Here is a 20487-nt window from a genome sequence, read left to right as displayed (position 1 = left end):
ACACACACACACACACACACACACACACACACACACACACACACACAGAGTCCTATCTGTTTTAGGAACATTAGCATGACAGTTATTTACAAGATAGATTAGAGAGGATAAGGGGAGGGAGTAAAAACATGGGGTCTAATTAGGACATTATAGTAGTTCAGGTGAGAGGAGATAGAGGCTTGAATAAGGGTGATGGTTGAGTAAATGGAAAGGAGGAGATATGTAAAAAAGGGATGTTATGGAAGTAAAATGGGCAAGACTTGTTACCTGAAAAGGGAGTGGAAGAAAAGGGAACAAAGAAAAGGAAGAGTCATGGATGACTCTGAGGTGACTAGAAGCGTGTCACCTTCACCAAAAATAAGGAAGTTTGTAGGAGGGGCATATTTAGGGGGAGAAGATGAATTCCATTTTGGATTGAGTTTCAGATATCTAAGGAACAAGCACGTAGAGATGTTCAACAGGTTGAGAAAGCTGAAAAGATACTTACCGTGACAGCAATAGAAGTTGTTTCAGATGGAGCCATGGAGCTTTGGTATGCTATCCTACTATGCACAGAATTCTGGTCGTAGGAGGAAGATGTTGTAACAGGACTAGTGCTCTGAGATGAGTTGGTCAAACTGGAAGAGGTGATGACGGAGGTTGTATAGGTTGACTCCTGTACTGTATTGGATATTGGCAAAGAGGTATTCAAAGGATCACTGGAAAAAGTAAAAGTTATTTATCATCTCAGTAAATAAATGTCATTGCAGATTCCTTCATGAAATACCACCACTTATTACTTTAATTGGTTAGTCACATTCTAAAATCAATTAAATATTGTGCTTAACTACAATATTACATTTAAGAACAGAGAAATTATCATGGTCCTGTTCAAAGACATTTTACCTTAAATATTTTTCAGTTGTTGGGGGTGGGGAAAAGGAACTAGATTTTAATCTGATTGAGTTATAATGACTTAGTGGCTCTCTTAATGAGGTAGAATCCAGATGGATTTAAGTTTTTCTTTTCACTGCACATCCTTAAGCAAGTTTCTTAATAATCCTGTTTTAGTTTCCCAGTTAGAAAGAGGGCATAAGCTAACTTTGATCTCTGTCACCTGGGGAATAGGGTGGGTGTTAATTCTAAAAGTACTAAACACATACCAAATATAGTTGTTTTTAAAAATAGTCCAATAAAAAAGAGGCTTGACAAATCAGTCATATCCCTCCCTCAGCCCTGCATATTAAGGTACTAAGCTCCCCCATTACTGCCAATTGATCAAGTTTTAACTATATGATCAACTGTCAGGGATAACATAGAAGGTATTCCTTTATGAGGTAGGTGGTTAAACTAGATGACTTAAAGTGTTTTCATTTTCAAGAGACAAGAGATGGACTCAAAATCATGATTCAATATTGAAATCTTCAAAAAGGCTTAAATAAAACTCTGAACAGAGGGGGAAAAAAACCCTAAGGCATACATGGCACAGAACTAAGGGAATATAGCAAAAACAAGAAGGTTCAATTCAGCAGTACTTTTCCAAGGTTAGAATACACTGCTGGTTAAACTGATGGAGTGATAAGATCTGCTGTACCCTCTGTATTTGGTTCTTATACCAGGGTGCTAACACATTGGTCCCATCAGTCTCACATCATACCAAGTGTTCTGTTAGTATCATGACAAAAAGCTAAAATAAGACAAGAAAAAGATTCTTTTGTTCACTCTATGCTGATTCTATGTTCTCTTACAGATATTCTATTCGCTTCACTAGTAATCTGTCATTACTGCCACTGTTTGTCATCAACAATTGTGCTGCCTTGCCAAGTTTTCTTTTGTTTCCTCCAATTCCTTGTAGATCTTCACCTCACATTTGTTCATTTTTCCAACTGTGGAGTGTAAAATTATAGAGGAAATGTGGCACGGTGGACAGACAGCAATTATCAAAATCAGGAAGACAAGGGTGGAAGCCCCACCTCTTACACATTTTGGTGGGACAACCCCAGGCAGGTCATTTAATCTCTCAGTAAAAAGTTGCAGAGCAGATGCTGATCTGATTGATGGAGGGAAGGTACCACACAAGGAGTTCCTTACACCAATGAAATCAAGGTTTAAAAAAAGTGGTTCCTCTTTAACTTGTATTCCCTAAAAATACAATCCCTTTTCAGGAAACTCCCTTTCTTCACTCTAATACTATCCAAATTGTTTTACCTTCATTTAGAAACTAAAAGCATAATAATGGATGGTATAGATGTTTGGTTCTGACTTTAGCATAACTAATAACCATCTAGTTAACTCCTCCATGAAAAACTCATAGGAGAGGGTTCTAAATACACAGGGCATGTTGTGAGAATGAAAAACAGAGTGTCTCCCTCCCCCCATCATTTTATTAAGATTTCTATACCAAATGTCTCCCAAAGACAGAGTACAAATAAATACACACAAATATGTGTCCCCTTATCTACTACTGCCCTGCTACCATGTAACTTATTTCTCTTCTCCTATCCTAAAGGGAAAAATCACCATCTCATCTTTGATGAGTTATTGAAAGGTTAAATTATATCTTTTTAGGACTCTAACTTTCCACCATCCTTATATGGAATTCCTTCTGTAAGATGCATCATTTCTACCTTCTACATGACTGTTGCCACAAAACACATATTTCTTCATGTTCTCTTGAAATAGGATGCATGAATCCAGTAAGCAGACTTGGCTAAAATGTTCATGTTTCCATTCCAAAGCAAGCGTATCTTGAAAAAAAAAAGCAAGCATTCCTTCTTCACTTTGACTTGAACTTATATATATATATATTTAATCAGAGGAATTTTGTGGTTGTTAAAAAAAAAGATATTAAAACACATGCCTAAAAAAAGGCTGGTTAAAGAAATTTTTGGGAGGTAGGAGATACTACTGAACACAACGAAACTTTAATTTTATTCCTCTTCCCTCCCAAGAATCTGTTTTCTTTCATAGAGCAGCGAAACAAGCCTGCTTACTCTCAAAGTCCCATTGTCAAGAGGCAACTCCTTCAACTCCCAATTCACAAAACTGTCTCCTTTCCATGAGCCATTTTGACTCAATTGTATTTGTACCTTACAGAAACTGAAAATAACATTCAACAGCCTAAAACATAGAAAAGAGCAATTGTATACCTTACAGGTTTTGGATACAAGCTGATTTGGGCCTGATTACTATTTTCATTGCTCAATGTTGATCCAAATTCAGGGAGAGAAGCTTCTGATCCAAATTCCAGAGCTCCAAACTGAACATTTAACCCTGTAACATCTGCCGATCCTGGCATTTCCACTGCAGATGCAGGGATCTGTAAGGGGAAAACATAGGGTTTTCATGTTCAGAGCTTAGCATACTTTTTAGTCTCAAGAGATTTTTCCTGCATAGCAAGAGTCCTTATATGTCATACTGATGGGGAAGTCTAAGGTGTGAAAGGGAGAAACGGGGTTGGGGAGTGGGAAGAAAAATGCACAGCACGCAGATCATCAGTGACACCATTACCAAAAAGATAACTACCCTTCCTCTGGCTGCACATAATTTTGCACTGAAGTTCTCAGAAAGGAACTACTTCCTATGGATAATATAAATAAATCCACTTCCATAAATAGGTAAGGGTAAGTAAATAGATGCTAAGCTAGTTCTTTACTTATATAAAAAGTCTCCACCATTTAGTAGCGGCCACCTTCCATTTTTACTTTTCCTCTATATTAGTTCAATAAAAAACAAATATATTTTTACATGGTACAATAAGATATGTATATAAAAACATTTAAACAATCAACAATTTATAAAGAAGAAATGTTCAATTTTCCATTTTCCCCCCATTGTTAAGTCTGCCTCTGGTAACCATAACTTGTGGTTAAGCTACTCACCTTGGAAGATGGTGGTACTCTCCGTTTTGGGGGTTTGATCTGTTTTGGCTGAGTCTGCTGGGCAGATACTGCTTGGTTTTCTGTAGACATGCTGGGGAGCTGCAGCATTTTGTTCACAGCTGTGGCATTGTCTCTGGAGTTTTCTCGGAGTTTTATCTGGGAGGAGAAGTTCTCCATCCCCGGAGGAGGAACAGGGATAGGCTGGGTCGGGTGTTGCTGTCGCTGGCTCAACTGGCTCAGAACTGGGGATGGCTCAGGCTGAGATTTGAAGTCTACCAAATATGCAGAAAGATCAGCATCCAGTTACTCAAAAGTTGCTCATTTTTTTGTGCTATTCTTTCTGCCATTATCATGTATAATTGAGATATGGAAAAATAATTATTCCATCCCACTTTCTAATCCAGTCGTTAATTTATGTTTTTATATTTGTCTACCTAATTTTCACATAAATGACATAACAATAACATGCACTTCCATGGCAAGGTTTTCTTTCACACATGGTAGGGAAAAGGTCCATGTTAAAGAATACTGGATCACTTCAAAAGAGTATTTGAAGACTTGTGTGAAGAGAGATACCTCAAATTATAGCTATGTAAGTGAAAATATTAAATAGTCAAAAAATTTATGTTAAATTCAATGAGTGGTATTGGTACCACCAACTGGGTTATAGAAAAACAGAACAAAACACACAATCTTCAGTAAAATTATTTAAGACTACTTTGATGTTTTGATGGTACTCCCTATGATGCCAGTGTTTGAAATTGCAATTCAGATCATTAAATAAAACTTTTAACATGTAGTACAGTTTAAATGCTACCTAGATACAGAAAGAATTTTAATTTACAGAAAACATGAGAGCATGTGGAAACTAGAGGAGGAACTTGTTTAAATATTCCAGTTGTAAAGAAAAATCCCAGATTAGGAGCTAAATTTAAAAGCAAGGAGCCTGCCCATCCCTCCCCCAACTCAAAAAAAAAAAAAAAAATTCAGGAAGAACAGTACTAAAACCTTCAAACTGCTCTACTCTTTCTCCCATTTCTCCTATAATGTACAATCCAAAACATCAAAATGAGCTGTCTGAATGACATTTTTATGAGTAGCCATAGCCCAGGGCTTAGAATACTTTGCCAAAATTATGAACAAGCTGAGTATGAGATACCAATGGGTATTGTAGGGACTGACACTCATCATTTCATAATGCCTAGTATTGTATTCTGTGACCCTTCTTCCTATATGTAAAAGGATGTGTTTGCTTAGAATTTTTAAACTATAATGTAATCCTTCCTCATACTGGAGAATATAAATGAATTGTTATTCCTTGTTATAGAATATGCATCTCCACACACACATTTATATATTCTATAGCTATAATAATAAGAAGTAAGGCCTTTCTTTCCTTGGCAAAAAAAAAAAAGGGGGGGGTGGGAGAGATATTTTGCCAATACAATTATTTTTAAAAACTCTGACAAAAACTGTATTCCCTTTAATTTAGCATAAAATTCTGTGGTTGTATTTGCTATGTAATATTATTTCCATAGTATTTGTGTAATTCAATATAATTCAACCAATGATAAGTATCATATTTCTCTGAAAGTATGACAAGGGTTGAGCTGATCATGCGTAATAGAAAATTCACGCACTTACCAAACTGATTCATTATAGAGGACTGGGGAACTGGGGGTTTAAGATCCCAGGTTGAAGTGGTTGTAGGAGGACTAGTGCTGTTTTGCTGTGAACTCTGCGTGTTGAACTGGCCCAAACTTGGAGATTTCAATTGGTCCAAGATCTGGGAACCAGTGGAGTTTGCCATCTTTGACGACCCAAGCTCTCCAAATCCAGAACCAAGAACTGAAGACTGTATTGAGGGGGAAGAAAAAAGGACTTTCTCAAGAAGGAAGAATTTCTATGTGAGATGTGAAATAGACAAGTTTTCATCAATATTTCAAAACCTGAAATCCAATTCATCACTATTTTTGAAACCAACTTGAAAAAAAAAATCCATATTCTGGACATTCTAATTAAGTGTGACAACTAACCAAAAGTCTCTTTATCTGACAAATTCTGATGAAAAAAAAAAGTGTTGTATATTCCATAAGTAATTCAAAAGGTATGGCTAGAAGAGTGAGTGTAAAATTCCACAGTCAAAATGTCACTTTTGAAAAACTTGGTGAGCAAGTACCACAAATTTAGTATTTGAGAAACACTTCATACAACTTAGGAAACATATCATCACCTAAAAAATCCATGAGTGTTAGCCATTTTAATAGAACATCACACAACAATACCAGTCTAATTGAAGAGTTCTCAAAAGGGGGCCAGGAAACATAACAGTAAGCAACATCAAGGTAGACAACATGACTCAATGACTCAAGTAATATTATTCGGTGGATGTGTTCCCAACCAAATACTGCTAGGTATACAGAGACTGTACACAAACTCTCTGTAACTAGAACTAAAAGATATCCAACAGTATTATAATTTATGCACTTTTAAAAAATATGTTCTTTCTTAAGTAAATCTCACTGGACTACAGCAATTATATACTATTTTACCCGACTGCTCTGAGAAACCTATAATCACTGAATGTTATCAAGCTCCATAAAGACAGTAATCATAGCAAACTCGTACACCCAAATGCCTTTTGCTTTTCTTCGGGTTCCTGAGAGTTTAATCTGAACTGATCTGTTCAGCGACTAAAAGCAGAATAGAGGACAAATTAAAATGGAAAAGAGAATGGGGAAGAAATGGTTCAAGTAATTCCAGAACTAGGGTTTCACTTATCCAGATCATTCCCAGGCACAACTGATTTAGGTTTTCTATCAAATAGTACCTGAATAAATTGAGCAAAGTGATAGATTCCAATTAAAAAGCCTTCAAATTTACACAGAAAATTCAAATTCTTAAACACAGTAAGCCATAGAAATTGCAAATGTGGCAACTGCTCTGGGGAAGTACCAAACTTGTTAGTACATAAATGATAAAAGTAGTCAGTGGCTAGATGATAGTACAGATGACACCTCTACTAAAATAAGGTGCTCTTATTAATAAAAAAACTTAAGTTAGACAATGCCTACCCATTCCCCAATGATCCCAAACTCAAATTGAATTCTGTTTCTAAACTGGTTTTTATGCTGACCTCTCCCTACTTTTCCTAACATGGCTTAGTAAAAGTGATGAACTTGGAAAGGAAGATCTGGGTTCAAATCTTGCAGTTCTCTATGTGATCATAAGGCAAGTCACTTCTTCTCAGGACTGGTTTCTTTATCTAAAAAATGGGGAAAATAACACATGCCTCACAGGGTTTCCATAAAGATAAAAAAAAAAAAGACATACACACACACAACTTTGCCAACTCAAAAGCATCATATAAATGTCAGTTATTATCCATATGCTAACCCATCTTTTCCCACTGTTTAACTCAAGTCCCTAGTGATCTGAGAAAATAGTCCTGCATGACAACAACCCCAGATAATCTCCAACTCATTTTATATCTATTATCAGCAATGCAAAAGTAGAACTTTATTAACTATTATTTTGTTCTCACATTATTTCACACGTGTAAATTTGGGCTCCCTAACTTTGTCCCTAGGCGGGAAGGTTTGGTGAGTTACATTATATAAGGCTTAGCATAATGCTAGGCCCGTTGTTCGCCCTTTCAATTCCTGGGACCAGTGGGTTAATTGATTATAGGCTTTAAGGTAAAGTAACAGAACTAAAGTTGAATGTACAAATTAAATAACTACAGGATTTCTCATTCACCTGCTATGTTTTATTTCCAGATCTTTTTTTTTTTTAAATTTAGCACTGGAATTATATATGTTTTCATTTTCTAGCACTTGAAGGCAGGAAGAAAATGCAATAACGAATGGCAAAACAAAAGCTGCTTGGTATCTTAGTGGTTTCAGACCTGAAAACAGACAGCATCATGCCTTACCCCATCCTACCGAAAGCAACAGCACCATCATATGTATCAGCTCTACGACACCAGCAGTTTCAAATCAGGAAAGGATGACTTATAACAGAGTAAGGCAAAATAGTCTGTATACAAATCCATATGCTCAGCTTCAAAATCTGCAAATGGCTATATTACATAAAAAGAACATCTATAAAGCTGGTATTTGATAACTAAAAAAATTACACTTAGGACACACCAAACTGATTAGGATTAGAAAAATTTCAAAATGTGAATTATAAAGGATTATAGATGTAAATTAGTCTAATCTGTTCATTATCCAGATAAGATGAATTAAGGCACAAAAAGACAAAAAGTCTTGTCCCAAGGTCACAAAGGTTATTTCTTAGCTGGGTTGAGAACAGAAACTAGGTCCAATAACTTCAGCAAATGTTCTTCTTAATTCAAATAAAAAAATCCCACTGCACTCCTTTTTGCATAACTTTTTCGATGTGTTCTGCACATTACAGATATTTAAATCTTTATTGCTGAAATATCAAGATCCACCTTTGGTAAAATTTTAGCATTACTATTTAACACCTAGCTAACTACAATCAATTCCTGTTGTGTTCTTCTGACATGCCAAAATGGATTTTCCTATGTGTCTATTTGTAGTAACATGGAAAATAAAAACACAAACATTAGCATTTTAAGACCAGAGATGGGCATGGCTCTAGTTCACAATAACACAAACTCCAAAAAAATATTCATTTCAATTTCATCAACAAGAATATGCAACTTTAACAATAGCGTTCTGAAAGAATGCAACTATTTTATTAAAATATATCTTCTCATTAATCCAGAAAACTCAGAGATAGATGGATTTCAACATGCAAGAATCAGATATGTGCTTGGAAACTCTCACATCACTGTTTTCTGGACTACAAAAACTTCTGTTTTCTAAATATGACTGGCAAGGCTCTGAATAAGTTCCAGAATATGGATGATTGTAGTATAAAATGTTATATGCATTCCTTGAAATTTCATATTGAAATAAAAATCAGTTACCAGACTCTGGGGAGAATAAGAGTTGACAGTACTCGAGTTGCTAGTTCCTGATGCCATCTGAGTGCTGTGTTGAGAATTTGTGAAGACCAGGGCTTGGCTGAAGCCCTGCTGTTGAGGAGGTTCAAATGAGTTGACTTCTGGGACTTGGGTAGAAGTAGAAGGCTTCTGGAGCAAGGCTACCAAGTCAATGCTAAGCAGACAAAAGACAACATCCAAATCAAATGATTATCTTATCAGAAAATGCATTGAGAAGCAAAATAACGAGAAAAGTGTGCATGTGAAAAAATCTATAAGCAAAGAAGCTGTATTCAACCTTTGGTAAACAAGGAAGCAAAAAAAAAGGGGGGGGGTGTGATATAAACCACAAAAAACAAATCCACAGAAATTCAAATTCAAGAAGAGTTGTAAAGAGCTGGGAGGAAAAGTAGTAAAATGGAATGCATTTACCCAGAAAATTTGGGAGTAATTATTTTTGAAAACCTGTTTCACTTCATTGTTGTTATGTTTTAGAGCCTTTACTACCTTACAAAATTGGGAGTTCAGGAGACAAACTGACTAATCTGGACTTGCAGATATAGACACTGAATTTTATTTAGTTAATACACATTTATATTGGTTGTTTTTACACCTTGGTTCAAAGAAGGACTGTGATCAGATTGTTACTTTTATTAATGGAATTCAAACTTGGGATTAGAAGGGACTTCAGAAGTCAATACCTAAACAAGGAATTCCTTTAAAAAAATAACTGGGAAAGACCTACAAGAACTGATGCTGAGTGAAAGGAGCAGAAACAGCAGAACATTATACAGAGTAACTGCAACACTGTGCGATGACCAACTCTGATAGACTTAGCTGTTCTCAGCAATGCAAAATTTAAGATAATTCCAAAAGATTCATGATGCAAAATGCTATCCACATCCAGAGAAAGAACTATGGAGTCTGAATGCAGATTGAAGCGTACTATTTTCTTTTGTTTTTTCTTTCTTTCTTGTGATTTTCCCTTTTGTTCTGATTCTTCTTTCACAACATGACGAATGTGGAAATATGTTTAATATGATTATACATGTATAGCTTGTATCAGGATTGCAAGCCCATCTTGGGAAGGGGGAAAATTTAGAACTCAAAATCTTATAAAAGTGAATGTTGAAAAAAAATAATTACTCTAAAAAAAATAAATAAATAACTGACCACTCTTTATACCATCTTTGTTTGAAGACCTCCAGTGGGAGAGAACCTACCTTTTGCCACTTGAGGCAGCCCATTCTGCTTCAGGGCAATCTCATTTTCAAAAAGACTTTTCTTTCTCTTAATTCAAGCCTAAATTTGCCTCTGTCACCCACTATTCTTAGATTTTCACTCTGCTCTAAGTTGAACAAATCCAATTGCTTTTTATAAAGGAAAGGCCCTTCCAATGTTATCCCCACCCAAATCTTCTTCTCGAGGGCAAACATCCCCAGTTTTTGCAACCAATTCTTGCCCATAAGGAGTAATTTTGAGGCCTCCACAATTCCTTCTCTTTCAAGCAGAAGTCTTTCTTACAAAAGCTAGAAGCAGTTTATATTCAAAATACTTATTTGACTAGAACATAAATTAAAGCCAAGCCTAGAATTTTAGTCTATAAGATAATCTGTTTATTTGCTTTAGTTGTACTTCAAATTTGTGTGATAAGCACCACGGGGAGAATATCTCACCTTACTAAAACTAATATTATTTACAATATTTCTTAGGTCCAAAAAACTCAGAAACATTTTCCGCATGGATTGGTCAGATATGTGCTTGGAAAAGAGAGCATCATTGTTCTTTGGACTTTTCAATACTGCCTCCCCTCCAAAACTTGGTCAATGAATGTATTTCTTGAAAATAATTGGTGTTTGAAGAAAAAATGGAGCAATCTCATAAATTAAAATCAAATTTTGCTATCACCTTAAATGATAAGGAATTTGTTTCACACCTACAATTAGTAAACATGAAAAAAAGTATTATACACATGTTCAAAATCCTCAATTAGTACTTTCAAAAATGTATGCAACAAAACAGTTTTAGGTATTCTTTTGAGAACTCCAAATCTATTGCATGGAAAAATACTTAATATTTTTTAAAAAGGGCCTTGAAATTAATTTTTTAGATTTCCCTCAGTACCAAAGAGTCGACTAAAAAACTTTTAAGAAATGATTTCTTTAAATGCTTCATTTCTAATTTGTTAACATGCATCAAGTACCACACCTCTCCCACTAACTGCTTTTTTTAATGTGTGGAGGCTTTTAGTATTATTCTAAGCAGAGGATACATTTGAATTTACTTTACATTACATTCAGTGAATTCTAAGAAATGAGATGGAGAATTAGGGAGACATTTGGAATAAGTACTTGCTAATTTGGAGACTTTACTCTCTTAAATGTGTGTAATACATATTTTCAAACCAACTCTCATTAGACTTTAACCTAATGAGAACCAAAATTACAAGGAGAAAGACGTTAGGAACTCCAGAAGGGAAAAGGAGTTCATTTATAAACCACAACTCACAGGTCTTAAATGATGATATAATTGAGTAATTTGGATTAAAATAGTCAAAACTAAAAAGCGAAAGTTTGAAATGTAATCTTAGGACTTCATTTTTTCTTCCTGTTATAATTAACTAAAATTAACTCTAAAACAAAGTTATTTTGCTGAGCAGAGTTATAAAGCTTATGTACTCTTTTATGATTAATTCAATAAGAGTGTCAATATTATTAAAATCATCTTACTTAAAACAATACTTCCTTCTAATTCAGAGACTTTCATGTGTACAGAAGCAAAGAATCTCAAAATTCAAAAGAACTTCACAATCTCTTACATTATCCATAAATGGTCTTTAGAATAAGTTTCTATTAACTCAGCTGAAAACAAAATACAGTTTCGTATGTTTAAACCCGATCTTTCCACTACATAAGTATACAGTATATTATGCTTTCTAATCAGAAAGACAATGGCTACTATTTCCCAAAAAACTCAATCTTAAACTTTCCCCCTTTCATTCCTTTGAGTTAAATAGGGAAAACTACTGCCAATAATGGCAACATACTTAAAATGACTGTCAATATTTGTGTGAAGACCACTGTTGGAAATCTCATTCTGGGAAAAAAAATATTTTAACTTAGTCATCCATATCAAAAAAAGAATCCTTATCTTCCCTTTATATGTGGTACCTGATTTAGGTCGCCTACCTAATATAAAATGAGCCTGAAATTAACTCATTGGAAAAGTTCGTTCTAATAGCGATCAAGGAAAGAAGATTTTACCTTTGTCCAGGTGTGACATGATTTTCAGCTGGAACAGAAGAAGCAGTGAATACCTTCGTTTCAGAAAGCTGTGTGGAAAAGAAAAACTTAACTCCAGGCATTATGCGTAGCATAAAAGCAACATGCACACCAATTCTTGGCTATTATATCGTAACCATCTCAGGGTAGCTCAGACAGTGATAATTTATAGGAAAAGTGAAGATCTCTGAATAACAAAGGATTTTGTGTTTGATCTCTAAAGTAACAAGGGGTCCCATACCTGTGTTCTGAGAGAATGACTGGAAGCTGTATAAAGGGCAAACTACAGAGGAGTCAGACTTGAGATAGGGAAACCAATTAGAAAAGTATTGCAATAATCCAGGTGAGAGGGGATAAGGACCTGAACTAGGGTGGTAACTGGGTGGGTAGAAAGGAGACAAATGAAAGAAATGCTATGGATGTTGAAGCACCAAGATGTGGAAACAGATTGGCTATGGGGGATGGGAGGAGGGGATGTGATGGGGGAAATAGAGTATGGCTCCAAGACTGGGAATATGAGTGATACTCTCAATAGGAATATAGTAAGTTGTTTTGGACAGGTTGAATTTAAAGTACATACGGAACGTATTTCTGAGATGCGTCTGCTGAAAACCGAGAACTAAAGTTACTGAAATAACTGAGAAGATTAGAGTATATAGAGTAGAGGGTCTAGGACAAAGCTTTGGGGGACATGCAAAGATGAGTGGATCATGAATAAAGACTAAGCAAAGGGATATTAATAAAGGGGCCTCCTTCCCAACCCCAAACCCATGACGGCAGGAGGTGATCAAAGAGACAGCAGGGTCATAAAAACTTAGGAGACAGCATCCAAAAGGAGATAGTCATTAGTGTCAAATACTGCAGTGAGACCAAGAATGGATGGACAGAAGAAAAACCAATGGATGTGACAATTAAATCACTGGTAACTGGGGAAATCAGTTTCAGTTGAGTGAAGAGGTTAGAAGCCAGAGTAAAAGAAGCTGAGAAATCAGTAAGAAGAGAAGTCAATGAGTAGTGAGTTCATCAAACTGTTCTAAGAGTTTGGTAGTGAACAGAAAAATCTAGGGTAGTGTTTTGAGTGGGTGGGAGGTTTAAGATAGGGTTTTGTTTTTTTTGTTCTTTTTTTTTTTTTTTAAATTGGTGTTTTGTTTTTTAAGGACAGGGAAATTTGTGATTCTCCCATAGTCATATTTTTAGGTAGCAGAGAATAGGACAATATAGGGGTGGGAAACCTGCAGCCTCGAAGCCATGTCTGGCCCTCTAGGCCCTCAAGTGTGGCCCTCTGACTGAATCCAAACTTTACAGAACGAATCCCCTTAATAAAAGGATTTGTTCTGTAAAACTTGGCCTCAGTCAAAAGGCTGCACCTGAAGACCTAGAAGGCCACAGGATCCCCACTCCTGGGTCAGAACATAGGGAGATAGATTGCAGGGCAAGGGAGGGAATGATTTCAGGGGTAAGCTGTTAGAAAAGACGTGGAGGGATAAAATCAACAATCTACAAGTAGAGGGGGTTGGCATGGTTAAGAATGGCCAAGACTTAAGAGTTGGGAGTAAAGGACAAGGACATCAAGGGGTTTTGAGATGAAGAAGGAGTTCACGATGAATGGTCTATACTTAATACAGAAATATATGAGAGGTCTTCCACCAAGATGTATGATGGAGGATGGGGTATGTGAGCATGGGAAGCTGAAGGAGAGAAGTGAGGCCTCAGAACAACTGTTGTGAGGTAAATAAATCAATTAAAGAAGTGTAAATGTATTGCCTTGCTGCAGGGAGGGAAGATATGTTGAGATTGGCTAACCATAGTTAAGACTGAGTAGGAAGGAAAATGAAGCCACAGCAAGAGTGATAGTTTAGAAATTACTGTGGGGTTGAAGAACTGGGGGTCATAGTAATGACCAAGAATAGGTTTGGAGCATAGGGAAAAAAAGAATAACAGGTAGCTGATATCAGATTTGATCGAAGTAGCACACTGAAGCCATGTGAGCAGATGAAGTTAGTAGAAAAGTCAAATATTAGCCATAAATGGGCATCCAAGTGTGGAATTCAAAAGGTTGTGTCTATGATGACAGGAATTAATTAAATAAAAAGGACACATGGAGCCTAGAATTTCTGCAATTTTAACTAAAACTACAAATGTGAAATTAATTCTTCTTGCTCTTGCGTGGTCATAGTTTTTAACTGTGGTTTTAAAAGATCGTGCCACCTAGCACCATTCAGTTTAAACAGCAGAATGGGGATAATGACAAGTGGAACAAGTTAGCTCCTTATGGTTGAGTAAGAAAGAGAACTGAATCTGGAGCAGCTACACTGCCTGTGATGCAGAGGGCAAGTCATCACCTCTTTTCCTCAAAAGTGAAATGGCAGTCTAGAAAGACCACAGTTGCGAGAATGACTTAAGACAAAGTCAGGTACAATTTTCTGATGTATAATTAATCTTACAGTTTTTTACAACTTAAAAAAACTTTTAATAAGCAAAATGTGCTCCATTTGGTGCACTTACTTGTGTTACACAATTTTACATTGTGTTCACAAGATTTTAACATGTATTCTAAAATTTAACAAGAAAGCACACTTTTTATATTGGATAGCTTTGATGAATGCTCCATTTTCCCAAATCCATTACAACCCACAAATTATACCCAATTCATCATACCCCAGAAATTCTCAATGAGTTTTAAATCAGTCAAGTTCTGAAACCATTTAAGTATGTTTCTGTACATTTCTTGCTCTTTCCTGATGTGGCATGGTATAAGGACAATAATACAGCATACCATCTTCCTATGGGAATTCTTATAATTTCAGAATATTTTTGCTTCAAAATACAGTAATATGTTTATCAGTATTCATAATTCCCCCAACGGAGGCAAGACTTGCAGGCCCAATGGAAGTAAAAAATAAGCAAAACATTTTTTTAATTGTATTCTGCCATCTAACAAAGATGCCGAGATTTTACGGCTCACCTGAACTTCTAATAGTAGTTTTGGTATAGTTTTAAAGTGAAAAGGTGAGTTCTAGCAGGAAGAATTTTCATTAGTCCAGTTTTTACACCATCTTGGTTAAGACAAACATTTTTTTTCTTTATAAAGACAATAGCTGTGTTTTATTAAACTGGTCTACTTGCTGTTGTTTCAAATTCAAGAAGCCCACGCTGCACTATATTAGGATCAATAATCCCATCCAGTGGAAGCTAGCCTTCAGTGTGATCAATCTCATTTTATTTTGTATTGGAATAACGTTTTGACTTGCCTCTAAACTTCACTTACCCATTGCCACTTCAATACTCTAAGAGTCAAAGTGTGCCCTTTAAAGAGCTCTATCTTTTGCAAGTTTCCTTGGAGTAAAAGCCATTCTTAAAAACCAAAGAATTAAAAAACAACATAAGAAAGCAATGAAATGTGTGTATGTTCCAAAATCTAGCACTCAATCCAAAAAGAACTAACTAAAAATGGGGAAATCAGCTTAATCTAGTTTTATTTCATCAAGGATGATGAACTGAATTAGCCTGTCAGTAGAAACACATGTACATGATGCTACAAAATGGAAAAATTTCAAATTGTTGTTGATTCCAGGTAATTTTCATACCACCATACCTCAAAGAACCCTACAGGCTCTAAATTTATGATCCCATAAAAATATTTGTTTTCTTTCATATTTATGTAAATAGAAAAATGTGTCTGGCTCCTAATTTCAAAGACAATAAATCTAATTCTGGTTCTTTGGATGCAATTCTATATAACTTTATCATGAGATTATGAGAGTCAGAAGGAACATATCATTTAGTACAACCCATACCTCAACAGTAATTCCTTCTAAATGATCACTAAGTAGTGGTCAACCAGCCAATGACTAAAGCTTTCAAGTGAAATGGAAGCCATTTTATCAAGGTCTTATCCTATTTCCCTAAGTATTAGTCATCACCTATCAATTACCAAAAACCCTTCCAATTACTTTGAAAATATTAATATTTACTTATCTGTGTGCAAAATATTTCTGCTGAACAAACTCTAAGTTCCTTGAGGGCAGGGGGCCGTTTCTTTGTGTTGGTATCCTCAGGCCCTAGCACAGAACGTGGCACATAACAGGTATTAAATAAACACTTGTTGAACTGAACTCAACCAAGAAGCAGCCCATTTGATATTTTTTTTAAACTCTAATTTTAAGAAAAGTTATCCAGTAGTCAAGGAGAAATCTGTCTCTTTGTATCTTATGAACTAATTCTAGTTCATTTGTATGGGGTCCAACATATAAAGTCCACATTCTCTTCCTGATGATAACTCTTCAGATCGCTCTTCTCAGACTTCCTTTATCCAAGCTAAACAACTGTAGTTCTTTCACCTAACCCAAATATAAAACAGCTTACAATCCACTTACGGACTGTAAACTATCCATTTATGATGTCGTCTTTATAATCAAATAGAACACACTTACTGAGCGTCTACTATGCACAAAGTATAGTATTAGTTGCTATGGGGGAAGGGGGAGGCACAAAGAGAACCATGACTTATACATGATGAGAGTACATGAAAAATAAAAGAGTAAAAAATGCCACAAGGAAGCAGTCATACATTATTAACTATCAAATGAGAAGTACAGGCAAAAAACTGCTACATGAATTAAAGGAGGAACTTATCAATGTGGGCTGGAATGGTCTAGGAAGGCGTATAGAATCTGAGTAAGAAGGGAGATGAAGAGATCTGGTGATTTAATCTAACTACTTTATTTTAGTGAAGGAAAATGGCTTGTCCAAGATCATACAGGTAATGTGAACCCCGTTTCTGCCTCCACACACAGTAGACTTTCTGAAGTACCACCCTGTGTCCTCAGTTTTGGAGGACATACAGGGTTTGAAATGAGAAGATACATAAGGAGGTTTTTGGGCAGGAGAGAGACAAGAACAACAACAACAACGAAAGTATGGAGACATGGGTACAAGAAACATGTTGAAGGCAAAGTAAAGAGACAGATTTGGGTGTGGCAAATGGTTTGGGAAGGTGAGTAATTAAGGAACAGAGCTGAAAACACTCACTAGCTAGGCTGAAGAGGGTATAAAAGCCAAAATGAGGAGTCTGGAAGCAGGAATTCTCTAAGCTCACCTCTGCCACTTGGAATCCCTAATTTTGTTCAAAACCCAATTCAAACACACAGCTTGGCCTACCCTGCTCAGTATCTTCCTCTATCAGAGGACATTGTATGTTGTGCATGCATCTGTACATGTGAATGTTACACAGTCCTCACCCCTAACCTTCTTGAGGGAAAAGGAACTCTCACTTTTATCTATGTATCTTCAACACTTAGCAAAATGGCTTACAAAGATGGAATAGCCACGAAATCAGCACTAATTGACTGTTACAGTTATTTTATCCAATCTACAACACATACTCACATCTTCATTCCAGTCTTCTGTTGTCCACTCTTCCACAGAATTCTTCCATGCCCCTGCTGTAATATGATAAAAAAAAAAAAAATTGAACTTCAGAGTATACTTTTACTTCAGATGTCTTCCACTCTTAACTCCATGTCATTTGAAGCAAAGGTATGTTCTAGGTCAACATCAATTCAGCTTAAGAGTTACTGTGCGGAAAAAAAAAAGTTATTGTGTACACAAGTACATTGCTGGCAGAGTTGAAAAAATGGACTAACCATTCTGGGGAAAAAACTGGCTTTAACCAAGAGAGGTACCAAACTATTACTCATAGATGACAAATACTGAGAATGATGGGTTAAAGGCAGAAAGGACCAATTTATAAGAAAATATTAATAGCAACATTTTTTTTTTGAATGCAAAAACTTAGAAACAACTAGTGGACATTAAATTACACAGGAAAGATATCAACAGGTGACCAGAATTACTGGGAAAAACCAGAAAGCAGTCAGACAGAAATTAGCCAGTCAATAACCACTTACTAAGTACCTAGTATGTGCCAAGCATTGTGCTGGGTGCTGGAATATAAAGGAAGGCAAAAGACAGTCACTGATTACCAGGAACTCACAACCTAATGTTAAAGAAAACATACAAACAACTGGAAATAATAAACAGAAGGAAGGCACTAGAATTAAGAGGGATTGGGAAAGGTTTCCTGTAGAAACTGAGATTTAAGTTGGGACTTGAAGGAAGCCAGGAGGCAGAGATGGGGAATGATGGGTTAGGAGGATAATATGGTCAGAGCTTTGCTAAAGGATTTGCATCAAGGCTGTTAGCAGTGTCAGAAGAGAAATGAGGACATGTACTAGTGATGTCAACATAGTAACATAAGACTTGACAAAAAAAATTGGACATGTGCATCTGTTTCTCTCCTTTAGAGAATAAGTAGGGATTGGACTTAAAGGCCAGAGTCCTTTCCAGTTCTGAATCTATGATTCTAAATTAGACTTAGGGGATTATATGCATCTCCTTAAAAGTTACTAGATACTCATCTTTAGTGATGCTGATTTAGCAATAACAGCATGGAAAATACTTGTTTTTCTCTGATGTATTAGCCACAACTTTTACTTTTGAAAGTAAAGAAATCAGATAAAGAAACAACCACATAACATTTTTAGAAAGTATTATTTTACCTATATAAGGAGGAAAAGGAGGATCAAAGAAAAGATCCTTCTTGGAAGTAGATGGTGTTATGAAGAAAGGTGGTTTGCCTAGGAAATCAGTAAATAAACTAATTGACAAAATTAATGGCATTGGTAACAAAGAAGGAAGCAAAATAAACCCATAATAAACCCACAAGATATCATTTCCATATAATAACAACAAAATTCAGGAGGGAATAAAGGAAGTCCCTCTCAAAAAAACCACAAAGTCAATCAAATATGTGGAAGTAAATCAACCAAGGCATATTCAAAGCATGAGTCTTAAAGAAACAAAGAAAAGACTCTCCTCTAGACAGTAGAGGGAGTAGAAAAGTACCACGGTCTAGCTCTATTCAACTATTACAGCAAGGATGAAATCAAAGTAGACTGAGAAATGATCAAGAAATCCAAAGCAAATCTATAGTCAGTGCTCTATGCCACCTCAGTTACATATAAAGATAGAGAGAGAAGCCTAGAAGCACTAGTTAAGAGGTCTAAACAGAAAAGGCCAGATTGTAGACCAAGGGAAAAAAGGGCAGGAAAAAGAGAAACACAGAGGAGGAGGGGAAAGAGAGACAAGGCATAAGAAATGAAAGTCAACAATCAGGGTCTGACCTGTCTCAGACCCCTGCCTCCAACACCTTTCCCAGTTACACAAGAAGCCGCAGCACAGCATATTAGCCAGCTACTTTTGAGGTCCTTGAATACAGTATTCATTACCTATGCCTCAGATAATACAGATCATTAACAAAAATGTCCCAATGAATGCAGGAATGCTAAAGGCACACATGTAGAAGAAAATAAGTCCACATCATCTACTAGCAAAATCTCAAATCTGCCACCAGCTTTACTGGAATTTCTAGAAAAAATGAAGACTTTTACCCTTCTCTGTCTACTCAGACAAATATCTCTACCTACTCCCCCACTAGAACCTTAGATTCTATAGGACTCTTAGGTCCCCTACCTATGACAAGTGTTTCTTTTACTATGCAGGGGCTCAGGCGTTCATAACACTTCCCAGTCATAACCTCCTCAATATTCTTTCTGTACTTGGACCACTATCTCCATTCTCCACCCCCACTGGAAACTTGGGCTCTAGTCCTAGGCCTAGCAGCTCTGACAGATTGGTGAGCTTTTGCCTTATCTTGCCAGGGCCTAGGCTTCTTTCCTGGCCATCTCCTCATCATGCTCCCACTTGGGTATCCAGTCAAAGATAAAATACTGTAAGCAGCAAGAAAGAGTTAAATTATCACGCAATCATAGTCAGGATCACATAAGACCTAGCAGCCACTATAAAGGAGAATAGTGTGTGGAACAATAGTTCATAAGCAAATAACCAAAAATTACTACTGAGTATGATCTTAAAGGGGGGAAAATGAACTTCTTTGACATAGAACTTTTGAAAAAATAGAACTCTTGAACTTTTTGGAAAAAAAATTTTTGAAACAACTCTCTGCTCAAAAAAATTAATGTCTTTAAGAATCACAGAGGGAGTAAATAAGAGAAGGGGCCAGGGAGGATTTTGGTGCACTGTGATGATCTAAAGAGAAAAAAGAAAAGGGTAAGGAAAAGAAATACATTATGAAAGAAAGAAGGAGGATGGGGGTAGAACTTACTATTTCACATAATCAGGTTACATGAACACAAGACAATATTAACATGAAAGAAGGGATGAGGAAAGCAGGCTACACATGAGCCCTACTTTCACTTGAAAAAAAATATGGACAAAGATACTAAGTTTGGTGTAGAAATACATTAAACTAAATAGAAAATAAGGTGATGACAGGGAAAAGGGAAAGAAA

General features: G+C 36.1%; 1 protein-coding gene and 2 non-coding genes across 13 annotated transcripts in view; all 3 read right to left on the bottom strand.

Annotated features, from left to right (window-relative positions):
• Positions 1 to 20487, bottom strand: part of UBAP2 (ubiquitin associated protein 2) — a 115347-nt gene that overhangs the window by 27155 nt on the left and 67705 nt on the right. For all 11 annotated transcript variants that reach the window (XM_027874497.1, XM_027874496.1, XM_027874498.1 and 8 more), the window contains exons 9-15: positions 17505 to 17560; positions 12099 to 12166; positions 8821 to 9010; positions 5505 to 5715; positions 3861 to 4132; positions 3129 to 3298; positions 488 to 698 (exon numbers count right to left, since the gene is read on the bottom strand). In XM_027874497.1, the coding sequence (XP_027730298.1) occupies positions 488 to 698; positions 3129 to 3298; positions 3861 to 4132; positions 5505 to 5715; positions 8821 to 9010; positions 12099 to 12166; positions 17505 to 17560 (1178 nt within the window). The remainder of the gene's footprint in view (positions 1 to 487; positions 699 to 3128; positions 3299 to 3860; positions 4133 to 5504; positions 5716 to 8820; positions 9011 to 12098; positions 12167 to 17504; positions 17561 to 20487) is intronic.
• LOC114052536 lies at positions 8610 to 8694 on the bottom strand. The gene has a single exon (XR_003570275.1). It is a non-coding gene; the product is annotated as a small nucleolar RNA SNORD121A (small nucleolar RNA).
• Positions 10548 to 10627, bottom strand: LOC114052537. Its single transcript, XR_003570276.1, has one exon. It is a non-coding gene; the product is annotated as a small nucleolar RNA SNORD121A (small nucleolar RNA).

The sequence above is a fragment of the Vombatus ursinus genome, unplaced genomic scaffold (genome assembly GCF_900497805.2).
Source record: "Vombatus ursinus unplaced genomic scaffold, bare-nosed wombat genome assembly UNPS02014807.1, whole genome shotgun sequence".
NCBI lineage: Eukaryota > Metazoa > Chordata > Mammalia > Diprotodontia > Vombatidae > Vombatus > Vombatus ursinus.
The sequence above is the reverse complement of the archived record's forward strand: the minus strand, read 5'-3'. Positions and strand labels throughout refer to the sequence as shown.